Here is a 15,369-nt window from a genome sequence, read left to right as displayed (position 1 = left end):
CAATGCTTTGCCTAAAGAGAACCTTGGGATGCTAAGAGCTAGCTATCTGAGAGTCTTTGGGGAATATGCTCTGTTCAAAGTAGCCTTCTTTGGCTCACATATTGCCTAACCTGGTTTCTCATTTTTATTTTCAGAAAATGCCATTGTGGTCAAAATACAGAGCTATTTTGATGCTTGGCAAGCTCTCCTTCTCAAACCAGACATCTTCTTTAAGATATCTTGGCTATACAAAAAGTATGAAAAGTCTGTGTAAGTAGCACTAACTTTGAAAATCTGGGAAAATGTTGGATTTCTTCCTTTTTAACTTTGTTTGCCTTTCTAAGAAGTTTTCTCATCAGTCATATATATGGGAGTAGTGCTATAAATAAGTTACATCATTTTAGCTGTCTTGGACCAGATCACAAAGCAAAGATGGAATATTCATGAAATAAATTTATTAAAATATACAAAACCCCAAATATCTATGAACCCCAGGTCTATAACCTCTGCTCTCAATCAATACTTTTTTAACTCTCAAAAATGGAGCCACTTAGTCAAATAATATTCTATTACTTCAGAATTACTTTTCAGTAACTCAATTTATAGGGCCTTATGTACTCCCTAAGGCTGAAATAAGTCAGGTTAAAAGAAAATCACAAAATATAAACAATACCATGTGATCCTTTATCTATGAAGAAAATATTGTACATATATGTTTTTTGGTATTTCTTGGCATACCTTGAAAATATCAATAAATAGAATGTATATGATTAACAATTTTGATAATGGCCCATCTCTTACACTAGCCTAGCCCATTGGAAAGCTGAGCAGATACAGATACAAGCTATCTGGCATATTTTTAGATAGAGAAATACATCCAACTCAAAATTAACTGAAAATTGAAAGTTGAAGGACTATATAGGTAGGAAGGAAGCAAGCAAATATTTTTGTACCTACTATGTGCCGGGCATCGTGTAAGTACTTTACAAATATTATCTTGTGGTAGCTAGGTGGATGTGGGGATAAAAAACCAAGCCTGAAGTTTGGAGGACCTGGGGACCATTCTGGCCTCAGACACTTCCTAGCTGTGTGACCCTGGGCAAGATAATTTTGCCCCAATTGCCTAAGACAGAAGATAAGATTTTTAAAACAAAGGAATATTATCTCATTTGTTACTCATAACAACCCTATGAGGTTGGTGCTGTCCCAAACATTTTAGTGCAACTTTAATAACTTAAAATATGGCTAAAACTTTTGGGATACCTTGAATATTATATATATGTATACCTATAGGTAGCTACCATGATCTACCCACACATATGTTGTGTATGTATATAAGTGCTTACATTTATATATATACATACACACACACACACACACACAACACATACAATGCAGGCTGGTGTCTTCTCTGCAACTTAGAGAATTCCCTAAAGCAGTGTTGCAAATTCAGAAATGGACCAGCAGCATATCAACTTAGAAAACAGACAGTATTCTCAACAAAATAATGTGATATCTACATCAGGAAAGGCAAGAAACAGCCTGCTTTCTCCATTTTACTCTCCATTTCATGTGAGAAATCAGCAATATGCCATTTCAGATCATTCAGCCCCAAAGGAGGTATTCTCCCCGGAAAAGCTGGAACCAGATAAAGAAAAGTATTTAACAAAATAAATATACAGAAGAATATAGACAATGTTCATATGTCTTATATACATACACATATAACATGTTGCTTTAGCACATAGAAATACTAATTGACTCTGAGTCACTGTTACGAAATACAAAAATTGTTTTATTTATTTATTGGCAAAATGGTTTTAATCAAGATTGAAGACCTTATTTAAACAAATGGCATTTAAACAAATTGTTTGTAACTGAGATGAATTGAGGTAGATTAATTTTACTTATTTTTATTTCAGCAAGGATTTGAAGGATGCCCTAGAAATCTTAATAGAGGAAAAAAGACATAGGCTTTCTACAGATGATAAACTGGAAGACTGTATGGATTTTGCTTCACAATTGATTTTTGCCCAGGTACAGTCAACAATTTAGCATCGAGACAACTCTAATACTTGCTTTTATTGATGGTATCTACTTAGAGTGAAATGATAGATAGAAAAATTATCCTGCAAGTTTGTCAGAGGGAGACTGGTGATCTATATAATTGAAATTAAAATATTTTTCCTCAGTAGATTTTTTAAGTCTAAATTGTTCATGTATGAACTCTATACACACATATATAACCATTTTATGTATATATATATATGTATATATCCACAAATAAGCAGACAATTATGAACATTTGATGTGGTCTTACTGGAAATTTTAACTATATGCTAATCTTTCTCAAATCAAATTTCACAGTGTGTTATCTCCTAGTTAATACAAGCGACTACATTTCTATAACAAGGTAATGACTGCATAACTAGGGCAAGCCAACTTAAATTGATTCAGCAACTGGGCTGAAAAAAATTCTTTAGTTGGTTCTTCAGAATGATTTCTTTTTTCTAAACAAGAACTGGTCCCAATGAACAGTTTCAATAATTTTCACAACCACAGTCTAATAGCTATAGGACAGAATTTGACTCTATTGGCCAGGGGAAAAAAAGTGAAAACCTGATTGTCTATTAATTTAACTAACAAGGCTTAATGACGAGATGCAGATGTGAATATCTGTCAATTATAGAGAAGTTGTGAGAATGTCTGGAACAAGACATTGTTGAAATTCTGTCCCATCATTAGGACAATTTATGCCATTAGTAAAATGTGCTCTGTTAGTGCAGAGTTCTCTTCAAAAGATACTATATATTACCACATCTTTGATAGACTTGATGCAATCAGAGCATGCCTGCAGAACATGCACCAGAGACCTGGTAAAGAGAGAGTGCTAAGGCTCCCTAACCTGTTTCTTCCTCCCTAATCTCCACTGGCCAAACTCCTTTTTTAGGGCTCTGCCTAACATTCATAGTCATAAATATTTAAAAGATACTTGGATCATCCATGGTGGCTAGCTAGAGTCCATTCTACAATTCCCTCAATTTTAATTAAATATGAGCTAAATCAGCACTTTCATAATAGTCTGTCTCACCAGGGGCTTGTGAGGCTAGAATTAGTCATGTCTGAGACCAACCTAAGGCTGAAGCATCAGGGTATTTCATAATGAGATCTAAATATATAGGCAGAGACATATTTTTGGTATCATCCTGGTAAGAGACAGGAAAGGAGTCTTAAAGGAAGATTAAAGGAAGATTAAAAAGAAGGGTGCAAGTTTAAAGAAGTATCTTTTATAGAATAATAGAAGTCTTTCTACTAAGAAAAAAACTGAGTGCAAGCTTTTTATTTCTTTTTAAATTTTGGAGATATCAAACTTTTCATTTGAATTTCCACATAACTTTTCCCAAGTTATGTTTATTTGGGTTATGTTTTAGAGTTTCAGTTTTATAAGATTACTCACAAAAATGAACAATATGGAAATATATTGATATTTTGATATCAAATCACCTGCCAGCACTGGAAGGAAGATACATTCAAACTTCTAATTTGGATCGATATCCAGGATTATGACTCTGTAGCTGGTTCAAAAGAGAACATTTCACTCAACCAGCTACGTCTTATACATTATGCCAACCATTTAATTGGACTACTTCTTACTGAATTGGTTGGTGATGTGAACTGGCCCAACTGACTATTTATTCTTGTCTTATCTAGATATGATCAGAGACCAGACTAGATAAAACGACAAACTCATAGAGGGCAAACTCTCCCAGTTTGTGTTGGGAGGAGCAGGGAACAGATGTGTTTAACAAGATAGTAAATCTAGAGAGGGAACCTTAGAGATTATCTAGACCAACACTCTTATTTTATATATGAAGAAAGGGAGGCCTTGAGAAGCTAAGCTACTCAATTAATCACAATGCAGTAGAAGCAGGTTCTAAACTCAATCTGTCTCCAGAAACAATGTGTTTTTCACTTGTATTATATGTTAAGATTTTAAAATTCTATGTTCAAACACCTGGTTACTTTCTAATAGCCAAACTTTGGGATACAACAATGGTTATCTGCATCCCTGTTTCCAACCACCATTAAGATACATTTTGTACTGAGAGCTAAAGAACCTTCAGTGAAAAATCTCACTCCATCTGGCCCTGGTCACCTTGCCCTATGAGCAATGCTACAGATTCTCACTTGATTACATGCAATAGAGTGTCCTTTTCCCCCATATGGGTGTCTACCTGCACACACATGCGCGCACACACACACACACACACACACACACACACACACACCTTCCATTTCAATATTCAAATACCAAATAGAAGAAAAGCAAATCTTAAAATTCGCTATCCAGATATCTGAAAAATACCAAATAGCCAGGTAGTTAGAAATAACAGGTTGGATGGCTGAATTTTTCAGTTCTCTTCTAAATCTTCAATTTTGTATAGATACTTAATACTCTAAGTACAATGAAAATGTGGATGTCTTTTTTTAAAGCCTTCCAAGATACTTTTGATATTCTTGTTCTGAGTGTTAACGTTATCCTACTTTACTCAGCACTTTGATTTTTACTGTTTTTTTAAATCTCTTTACATTCTCCAGGGTCGTGGAGACTTGACAGGTGAGAATGTGAACCAATGCATCCTGGAAATGCTGATTGCTGCTCCAGACACCCTATCTGTCACTGTGTACTTCATGTTACTGCTGATTGCAAAGCACCCAAAGGTCGAAGAAGCAGTAATGAAGGAAATCCAAACTGTTATTGGTAAGGTTTATAAAAGAAAGCATCAGTTAAATCAGTGATGCTCAGAAATTATATGATCAGTGTCCCCTGAAGAACTTTAAGTAAAACATATAACTTTTAAATAACTTCTCCAGAGAGCCTTTTTTTTGCCATTTGATGGTCAAACCCTTCAGGGAAATCTCAGGATATGGAAATTTGCTTTTTTTCCCCAAAAAGAATGAAATTATATGAATGCTAAAAAGCAACCATATTGGAGTTACCAACTGTAAAGTGGGTGGAATATAAAACCAAGAATGCCAAATGTCCACAAGATTTAAGAATAAGACAGGAACACATTTTTTGATATTCTTCTAATGAAATACATGGCCCCTGGAATCTAGTTTTTTTTAATTGCATTAGTAATATAAACTTTTTAAATTATTCAATTAAGTCTTTCAGAAACTGTTCTTTGTAACTATGATAGCTCAAATAGCTATATTATAACATTAACTTCTTTTATTCTTTTGTAATGTTCCTACAGGTGAGAGAGATATTAAGATCGGTGATGTGCAAAAATTGAAAGTAGTAGAAAGTTTTATTTATGAGAGCATGAGATACCAACCTGTTGTGGACTTGGTCATGCGCAAGGCTTTGCAAGATGATGTGATTGATGGCTATCCAGTGAAAAGAGGAACTAATATTATCTTGAATATTGGAAGGATGCATAGACTCGAGTTTTTCCCAAAGCCAAATGAATTTACTCTTGAAAACTTTGCAAAGAATGTAAGATACCTTTCTTGGGCATTTAAGAAATGAAAATGTATCTCTCTTTTAAGCATAAAATTGAAAAAAATTAGAATGCTCAATGCTCAGATTAGGCAATTTTAAACCAAATAAAAATAACTTTTTTTATTCCCCCTTTCCGCAGATTTTCCTTTCTTTGGAGAGGAATCAAACCTGCCCTGTTCTTTAAAGTCCACCCCAAATCAACAATTTTTTCATAACTGCTGACTTTAAGTTGTGCCTGCATAGTATCTACACAGTAGGGAAGGGAAGGGAAAGGCATGGGGGAATGGAGAAGAAGAAAAATTTGCTAAGGAAAGAATTTAAGTTCCTGTTATGTGCCAGGCACTTTAAAATTTTTATTTCCCCAATTACATGTGAAAACTTTTGAAAGAATATTGAATCTCAAATTCTCTCTTTCCTCCTATATCTCCTCATCCCTCTTGAGATGGTAAACAATCTCATATAGATTTTACATGTGCAATCATGTAAATTTTTTTTCCTTTTTAATCCTTTTGTGGAAGGAAACTCAAATGGGAAAAAAATTAAGAAAGTGGAAAAAATTTGCTTTGGTCTAGATTCAGATTCAGTTCTTTTTCTCTGGAAGTGGATGGCATTTTTTATTGTGAGTCCTTTAGGATAATTTTGGATCATTCTGTTGCTAAGAATAGCTGCTATTCACAGTTGTTCCTTGTAAAGTACTCCTGTCTTTGTACAATGTTCTACTGGTTCTGCTTATTTCATTCTGCTTCATTTCATGTAAGTCTTTCCAGTTTTTTCTGAGCTCCTCCTGCTTATCATTTCTTATAGCACCATAGTATTCCATTACAATCATATGCTATAATTTACTCAGCCATTCCCCAGTTGATGGGTATCCCTCACTTTCCAAATCTTTACTCCCTTAAAAAGAGTTGTTTTATATATTTTTGTATGTATAGGTCCTTACCCCTACCCCCTTTTTTTTTCCCTCTTTGGGATACAAAACTAGTAATGGTTTTACTAGGTCAAAGGGCATATACTGTTTTATAGCCCTTTCTTCATAGGTCCAAATTGCTCTTCAAAATGGTTGAATCAGTTCACAACTCCCTCAACAATGCAACAATCCCAGCTTTACTACATCCCCTCCAAATTTTCTCACTTTGCTTTTCATCATAATAGCCAATCTGATAGGCTATTTTAATTTGCATTTCTCTAATTAATATTGATTTAAGGCATTTTTTTTTGCATGACCATGGAGAGCTTTGGATATTTTGTTTGAGAAGTGTCTGTTTATATCCTTTGACCATTTATCAAGTGGGAAATAATTTGTATTTTTATATATTCAACTCATTTCTCTATGTACTTGAGAAATGAGGCCTTTATTAGAGAGACTTGTAAAGAGGTTTTGTGCTAAATGCTTTATAAATAGTATCTCATTTATTCTCCACACCAACCCTGGGAGGTATGACCTGTTATATTCCCCATTTAGGCAGACAGAGGTGAAGTGATTTGCCCAAAGGTAAACAGCTAGTAAGTGTCTGAGGCTTGGTTTGAACTCGGCACTTCCTGGCACTAAGATCAGTATTCTGTGCACTGAGCACTCTTTGGTGGTGTGGTACAATGGAAAGAGAATTGGAGTGAAAGAAAGAGATCCTAGTTTATATATTAATCCTATTGCTTACTGCCTCACTATGATTCTGAACAAGTCATTTAGCTTCCCCAAGGCGGTTTCATTTTCTATAAAAATGAGGTTAGACTTGATCTGAAATGTCATCTTCACGACCTGGAGGAAATCCTGAATGTTTCTGCAATCAGATTAAAGGCATAATTGGGAAATATTTAACAAAATAAATAAAAGTAAAATATAGATAATATGAATTTGTGGTTTTTAAAATGAATATGCAACCAGCAAAGAACCGCTTCTATTTGAATTTGGTACAAATGGACTTAGACAACCTCAAATGTACCTTCTAGAGCACTATATGATCCTCTGGTCTATCAACAAATGGCTAGAAAGTAAAAAAAAAATTCTAATCTATATATTCTTTTATTGGTATTATGCCAAGCAAATATTGTCTTTTTGCACAGAAATAATTGATTGGCTCTGCTTAGGTGTATGACTACTCACCTAATCTCTCTGGATCTTAGTTTCTTGCCTCTTCTATAAAATGAAACAGTTTAAGTAGGAAACACCTGACTTCCTATCTAGGTCCAAAATCTAAAGATTCTATAAATTAAACAGATGTTTTGGTTATAGTTGAATATAGTTCATCTGCATCCAATGGGACAAAACATTTGGGGCCATTCAATTCACCATGACTCTTTAGGATGGCCCTAAGAATAGCAGGTTCCTATCATGTAAATAAATTGTGTTATTTGAAAAAGACCAAATTTTTCATCCCATTTAAATTACTTGTATATTCATGTTTCAGGGAAGAAAGTGCCTTTAACCTAAATTACACAGCTAATGAGATTACTTATCCATCTCCTCCTACTTGTATGTTCTTAGACAATATCCAGATAATCCAATTTAAATATTTGGGTTTTGAATTAATTAAACTCTTTTTTATGAAAAAGTGCTTTCTCAAAAAAGACAACCATCCTGATAAAGAATGAGGAAAGTCCATTATTTCCAAATATTTCAAGATTTGGCATCATGTAGATCAAAATTCTACATATTTGATCTTTTAAAAATGATTCAGCTGACCAATGCCTCAAAAAATAATTTCTCTTTTAGTGACTTGGAAAATAGTGGTAGATCTGAGACTTCTTCCAACTTGCACTGTAAACTTGCCATACTCATTAATATTTGTTGTTAGGAAATGAGCTATGCTGTTTTGCTTTAAAATATTCACTAGAGGGGGTAGCTGGGTGGCTCAGTGTATTGAGATCCAGGTCCAGAGATGGGAGATCCTGGGTTCAAATTTGACCTCAGACACTTCCTAGCTATGTGACCCTGGGCAAGTCACGTAACCCCCATTACCTAGCCCTTACCACTCCTCTGCCTTAGAACCAATACATAGTATTGATTCCAAGACAAAAGGGAAGGGTTTTAAAATAAAGAAATAAAATAAAAATAAAATATTCACTAGAAAAGTAATGTAGGAGTGGTCTAGTACTGAATCTTTATTGAATAAGTCAAAATGAACTAGGAAAAACTTTGCCAGCTTTATTCTCTATAATTCAACTACTAGAAAAGAGCTATATGTGGTCTTGAAACTTATTTGTACTCCATTAAGATAATCCTTGACAAATCAGACCAGCCAATTTTTTTTAGTATGTGTTAGATAAATGCCATTTGCCTTTAATATGCTTATCTAATTGTCTATTTATTCTCACAGGTACCTCATCGTTATTTTCAACCATTTGGTTTTGGCCCTCGTGGCTGTGCAGGAAAATACATTGCCATGGTAATGATGAAAGTCATCCTTGTTACAGTGTTGAGGAGGTTCCATGTACAGACATTGACAGGATGCTGTCTTGAACGCATTCAGAAAAAAAATGACTTGTCTTTGCATCCAGATGAGACCAGGGACTTTCTGGAAATGATTTTTATTCCAAGAAACACAGAAAAATGCCAAGAACAATAAAGATGATTATTCAGCATCTTCTCAAGAATAGTCTTCATCCATAGTCCATCTGACAAACATCCACCCTTCCCAGGTAGTATCATTATTATGATGAATATTTAGCTGCCTATAATGTTTTTCAGGCTCAAGACTTACAGGTCATCAGAAAACTGGAATTTTGTCATCTTCAAACCAGGATAACAGACTGCAAGAAAAAAGCCTTTTTTCGTTTGGGGTGAAAATGTTAACAGAGAAAGCGTAGCCTTTTTTAAGGACCTGATTCCTCATGTGTACTTTGGGAAAGATAGGCCCCCAGCAAATCTCATTTCTGAATTGCAACAGGATCGCTGGTGCCCTATATTTTAAGAACATTTGAATGGCTATTTCAGATATTATTTAAGGCTAATTGGACCCAAGCAGAATGAGTTGGAGAAGTCAAGCAGCTATCTAGATGATTTGAGCAAAAGAAATCTATTGTGGATTTAAAAAAAAAAAAAAGATTTGGGGCATGAGTCATCCAGCTTTTCCTACACAGATTAAATTTAATAGGCAAATGTTTAGAAGTGCACCATTTGACTTTGTATGTATACAACCATAAACTGTACACAGCTAACTCTTGATTACCCATTGTAGAAACTGATCAACTATTGGGGGGGGGGATCACATGTTACATTCCAAAGTTCAGTATGATGACTTTTTAAGTGATCTAAATCTTATATTGTATAACACTAGTATGGATAATGGAGAGTTGACTATGAAATATTAAAAAATTGTAACCATATTGAAATTGCTTAATTTATGTCTACACACCCATATATTCCTTGAGGTTCGAGAGGAGGCAGGAGAAACAAGTTCTAACTTTTCTAGGCCCTGATTCTTGAGTTGGTATAAACCATTCATCTATCATCATTTACTCTCCTTTTCCTCATCTCTCACTTTCTTCCTAGCTTCTTCATTCCCTCTCTCCACATCTTCCAAAACTAAGATGGCAAATGAGTTAGGAATAGAGTTAAAGCGGAAGTCATTCCAGTACTTTTTTTTCCTGCTTCAGGTCTTCTACACATCAAAGAATGATGTAGAAATTTGGCAGTCATGTAATTTATTTCACCACTGTATAGCCATGAGAAAAATTTGTACTTAGAGTGTATAAAATGGCTGTCCACGGGAATCAAACTGAGGAATCACTAAAGATCCACTTGAATTTGTACTCTGTAGACATTATGGCTATAGCTAAATCATGCCAAACATACATGTAAAAACTGAAAAGTTCACTGTTTAAATCTAGACATTTGTAAATATCCAGATATCTGCCATTAAACAAATCAACCATTCTGACATTTGACTGAATTTTTCAGTTTTCATATTGAAGTTTGGTATTGTACAGATCTAGTATATGTAAAGGGAAAGACTGCATACTCCTAAAGGGCAGGGACTATATTCTGCTTTTATTTTCCACCCTTTATTCAGCATCTTTTACAGTATGTCATATAGTACCTCACACAATGAGTATCTCCCACTGATGCCAAAAGTCACAGAAAGTTCAAAGTTGAGGCAGTTACCCAGAGAATTCAGGGAATGGGAACCAGCTACTTCAAGAAAAGGTGGTTATATTGATTAAATTGTTTAGGTTGTCTATATGGCTTAGATTCCCTAGATAACTGCCCAACCATCCACTTATTTATACCTGCATGAACATGGGTATATCTAAAGCCAAAGTCATACATTCACAGTTATCTAAACAATTCCAACTCTCAAAAGGGAGCGCTAACATTTGAAGTTGGCATTATTCAGACTGACTGCCTGCCATACTTAGATTTGCTCAATGCTCACTGCCCTCATCTTTTTCTTGATTTCTCCCTGGATCTGCATATTGCAGGCTAGGCAGGCTTGGAGCCAGTTTACTACTGTTTTCTTGCCATATAGCAGAGCCTTAAAGGCTAGTCATGGTTGTGATGCCCTAAAATTTAGACAAAGCTTATGTTTACACAGCCATTAATAATGGAAATTTGAGACAAGTTTATGGATAATACAGCCCAAAAGTCTACTGGGGGGAAAAGTATGAAATTGCCATCTTATCAAAATTGACTCTGTCAGATGACTGTTCAACTTTTTGCTCTACTTTGCCTGTCCAGACAATACCTATGTGCTGTATTGGTCTGGCTCCAGGTATTTGAAAGAGCTTTGATTTTTCAAAAGACTGTTGAGAGTCAAAGGCTAGAAAATTCAATTTTTTCTATAGAAAAGAGTTCTGCCTCATATTTTCAAGAATTTAATGGCCATCATTGACTTTACCATGAACTGTATTTTGTGATCAATTCCATACACATCTGAATGTATATAATATCAGTAGGATGCATGTACATAAGGGCTTTCTCTATGGTGAGATCAGGTCTCCCTGAGCATGCCATAAATATTCAATCTTGAGTTTCCATGTTGGCACTCAAAGAGCTTCATTCTCCTATTCACACTTAGGAAACTATAGAAAGTGCTGTCTCCTTGGCATAGAGATCGGTCCACTGTAAGAATACAATAGATATTTATATAGTACATTAAAAGTTACACAGTTCTTTCTTTATGACAAGCCTGTGAAATACTGACTTTGCCTATGGTGACATAGCCAGTAAGTTTGAGGCATGAGTCAAACCCAGGTCTTCTGACAACTAGGCCAGTGCCTTTTACATTGCTGCCCCCCTTTTACTATATAGGTTGTGAAAGTGCTAAGTAGGCTCTCCTTATCCATCGTCAGATCATAGACATAGGTATGGACCTGAGAGGTCTTCTAGTCCAATGCTCATATCACAAATGAAGAAACTGAGGTCCAGAGAGGTAAAAGGTAATAAATGGCAAAGCCAGGCTTTGAGTCTGTGTCTCCTGCCTCCACTGTAGCTCCATCATCAGTCTGTGGCATTACAAACCTCAGTGACTGCTTTATTATTTCTAGAGAGCTCCTCCAAATTGGATTTGATATAAATAGTGAATTGCTTGGTTCTCTACAGTACTTTTAGTTAGATTTACTTCAAAGAAACCCAGTCAATGGCTAAACGTGTAAAAATCAGAAATGATCCTTATCCTAACTCACTCCTATTCAACAAAAGTTTTCATATGTATTATGAGAAGATAGAGTTTCTTCAACAATAATCTTCTTAATATACAGCACATTCTATTCAATCCTCCAAACTTTTTCCCCCTAAAGTTCCAAAAACCTGCTTTACACACCAGCTCTGAACCTTATTAGTTATTTGACCTTAAGATCTGTGGTTTCAATTTCCTCCTATGTACTTTCCCTTACTCCTACAGAGAGTTGTTGAGAGGATCAAAGGGTCTCAAATGTAATCATGTGTGTGAAAGTGCTATTCAAATATGTTAGTGATTTTATTCATTTTAAAACACCTGTTTTCAAGAGTGAATCATCAGGTTTGGCTCAGCTATAATCCAACAACAGGAGATATTCTCAATTGTTAATGATTTTTGTCAATCATGATGCAGAAAAGAAAACTAGTACTTCAATATGCCAACATGCAGTCAGCAAGTCAGGTCACAAGATAATGTATTTCCTTAAATTTATCCCCAGCACTTGCAGCAAGCCAACACATCAGTAGCTAATTATAACCAAGATAGCTGGATCAACATTGGTGCCATCTCTATTTTGTTAGGACCACAGACTTCTTGGTAAAACCTGAAATGTTCAGTTTTTAATACAATGATTTCCCCATTAATCATGTGTTTGTCATTATTAGGTAGACACAGTTCAATATAAACTTTTCACTTCTGTACAATTCTAACTATTTTGAAATCACTTCTATCTATATATCCATTTCTTGAGATTTTTCACACATTAATAAATCAAAGGAGCATGAGCAGCCGAGTAGGGATGATGTTATTCTATTAACAACTAGAATAATGCCTGGCACAGAGTAGGCACTTGTTATGAAGTGCTTGTTGACTGATTATAGATTTCTTTTTCTCCAATAATTGGCATTTTATTACTGGTAAGCAAAAAAAAAAACAGAGAAAGACACTTGTTTCAGGTTGTGGATAAAAATTGGGAAATTTGTATTGCTCACTCTTTACAAAACATTTCTTTGCTCATTGTTGCCTCTTATAGGTTGCTCTTTACCCCCTTACTCACACGTGATGAAGGCTGCTTTTCTCTCCCTCTTATCAAAAGCAGCACTCAAGAAACTAAATTAAAATTTTCATTAGCACTAAAGTATAAATACGGTTGCTTCTTCTATAGGTGTTTCCCTTCCTCTCTTTGGATTCAAAAAATCAGTTGTTCAAGGTTGGGGACATATGGCTAGATGCAATTCATAGAAAAACAAAAACTAAGCAGGTCTTAGTAGATTTTATAGATTTAATATCCAACAACAATGAGATGTGGCAGCCACAAAAGCTAACATGATCCTAGACTACATTCAAGAGACATAATGTCTAGGGGGGGAGGGAAGAGAAGTTTTAGACACACTATATTCTTCCCCGGGTTTTCTGGAATATTATGTTCCCTCTCAGGTTTCCTTATATTCAGGAAGAACAGTGACAAGCTGGAGCTTGCCCACACTGGCAGCAACTAGGATGGAGAAAGGAAGACATCAAGAACATGCTGAATGATTTCGAGCATTGGAAAGACTACCATGGGAAGAGAGATTAGACTTGTCCTCTTGGCACTAAAGAGCAGAATAAGAGCAATGAGTGACATTGAGTGACATAGAGGGGCATAGAAGGACAAGTCTTAGCTAAACATAAAGGCAAATTAACAATTAGCTAACAATTAGCTGGCAAAAAGTGGAATTCCCTAGAAGATGCCAAGGGAAGTCCTGAGCAATCTATCATTGGGAGACTTCAAACAGAAATGGAATGACTACTTGCTTAACAATGTTATTAAGGAAATTCTTGCTTATTTATGAGTTGTGATAGATTATCTAATATTGTCCAATTCTAAGCCTGGAAGTTAAAGCAATGGTTCTCTACAGGGTTTGGTGCTTATATTCAAAAGGATGTATTATATTTCCTTTCCAGTCACCAAAATAAACATTAGACGGTCTGATTTAAATTCTCATAAATAAGGAGAAAATGTTTCCTAAGTTTGCTTTGGTAGGAATTTAGTCATAAAAGGGGACACACTAACTTTTTCGGTAGAAAAGGGTCTAATTTACTCACCAAAATGATTATTCAGGCCAAATGGTACCCAAATAATAACAAACAGTTACCTAATGCTTTAAAGTTCCCACAGCACTTCATATTCAGCATTTCATTTGAGCTTCACAATATTCTATAAGATAGATACCACAAGTATTACAAACCCCTTTTTACTGGTGAGAGAACTGAGGCTTGGAGAGATTAAATAACCTCTCAATAGTCACCCAACTAATAAGTATCTGACCAGTCTTTGAGCTCAGGTTTTCCTGACTCCAAAGGCAGCATTTTCATCATTATGCCATAATAGCTTTCAGATGACACCCTTCTGACCTAAAAAAAAAAAAAGTTCATATAGCTCTGTATACCTCTTTATTTGCTACTGCAGAATGATCTTAGCCATGTTTATACAACAAACATTTGCTTTATGAGACATTTCAAATGATACCTCAAAAAATTATTCTTTTGTGCCTACCTGCAAGAGAAATGGAATGGAGGAAGGTAAGAGGAGAACATATAAATTGAACTCAGCTGGGACAAATGAGGATCAATACAGATGACTTCACTTCCATGGCCAAACCAGTTAAATCATTTATATGCATGTCACTCCTTTCTGCTGGCAATAGCATATTTCCCTGCCAATAGCCCCTCTTGATAGTTTTATCCCAGCCTCCTCCTTCATACTTCTAGAGCAGATGCTTATAGACCCTTACAAATCGGCAAAACTCACTCAAAAAGAAAAAACTCCACAGGTTCAAGAAAAAAAAATAGACAATTGGAATAGCTGAACCATTGCCCTGGCATTGGTTACAACACTTACGCGCAAGTACAAAGAGAAGATAAATGTCATTTTCAGTTGTGATGTGACATTTTAAAACATTGTAGAGTAGAATGAGTCAGAGGACTTGGATTCAAATGCCAATACTACAATTTACTACCTTTGTGCTTCATTGGCAAGTTATTTTTACTTCTCTTGGTCTTAGTTTCCTTGCCTATAAAATGAGAGAATTATACTATATAACTTCTCAGTTTCCTTCTACCTCTTAATATTTCATACTATGATTTTGAGTCCCCTGAAAAATATTTATCCATTCTATTTAGCATAATAAGTCAGAATTAAAACTTTGAAAGCATATGATTACAGTCTTCTCTAAATAATATTAATTCTGGCTTCTATCATCAGCCAGTTTCTCAACCTTGCATAAA

General features: G+C 35.2%; 1 protein-coding gene across 2 annotated transcripts in view; it reads left to right on the top strand.

Annotated features, from left to right (window-relative positions):
• Positions 1-9,811, top strand: part of LOC100031295 (aromatase) — a 31,720-nt gene extending 21,909 nt beyond the window's left edge. For both annotated transcript variants that reach the window (XM_016428617.2, XM_056810194.1), the window contains 5 exons: positions 135-249; positions 1,902-2,016; positions 4,579-4,741; positions 5,241-5,482; positions 8,803-9,811. In XM_016428617.2, the coding sequence (XP_016284103.2) occupies positions 135-249; positions 1,902-2,016; positions 4,579-4,741; positions 5,241-5,482; positions 8,803-9,051 (884 nt within the window). In that variant the 3' untranslated portion in view covers positions 9,052-9,811. The remainder of the gene's footprint in view (positions 1-134; positions 250-1,901; positions 2,017-4,578; positions 4,742-5,240; positions 5,483-8,802) is intronic.
• The last annotated feature ends 5,558 nt before the right edge of the window (positions 9,812-15,369 follow it).

Source organism: Monodelphis domestica, chromosome 1 (assembly GCF_027887165.1).
Source record: "Monodelphis domestica isolate mMonDom1 chromosome 1, mMonDom1.pri, whole genome shotgun sequence".
Classification (NCBI taxonomy): domain Eukaryota; kingdom Metazoa; phylum Chordata; class Mammalia; order Didelphimorphia; family Didelphidae; genus Monodelphis; species Monodelphis domestica.
The sequence above is the reverse complement of the archived record's forward strand: the minus strand, read 5'-3'. Positions and strand labels throughout refer to the sequence as shown.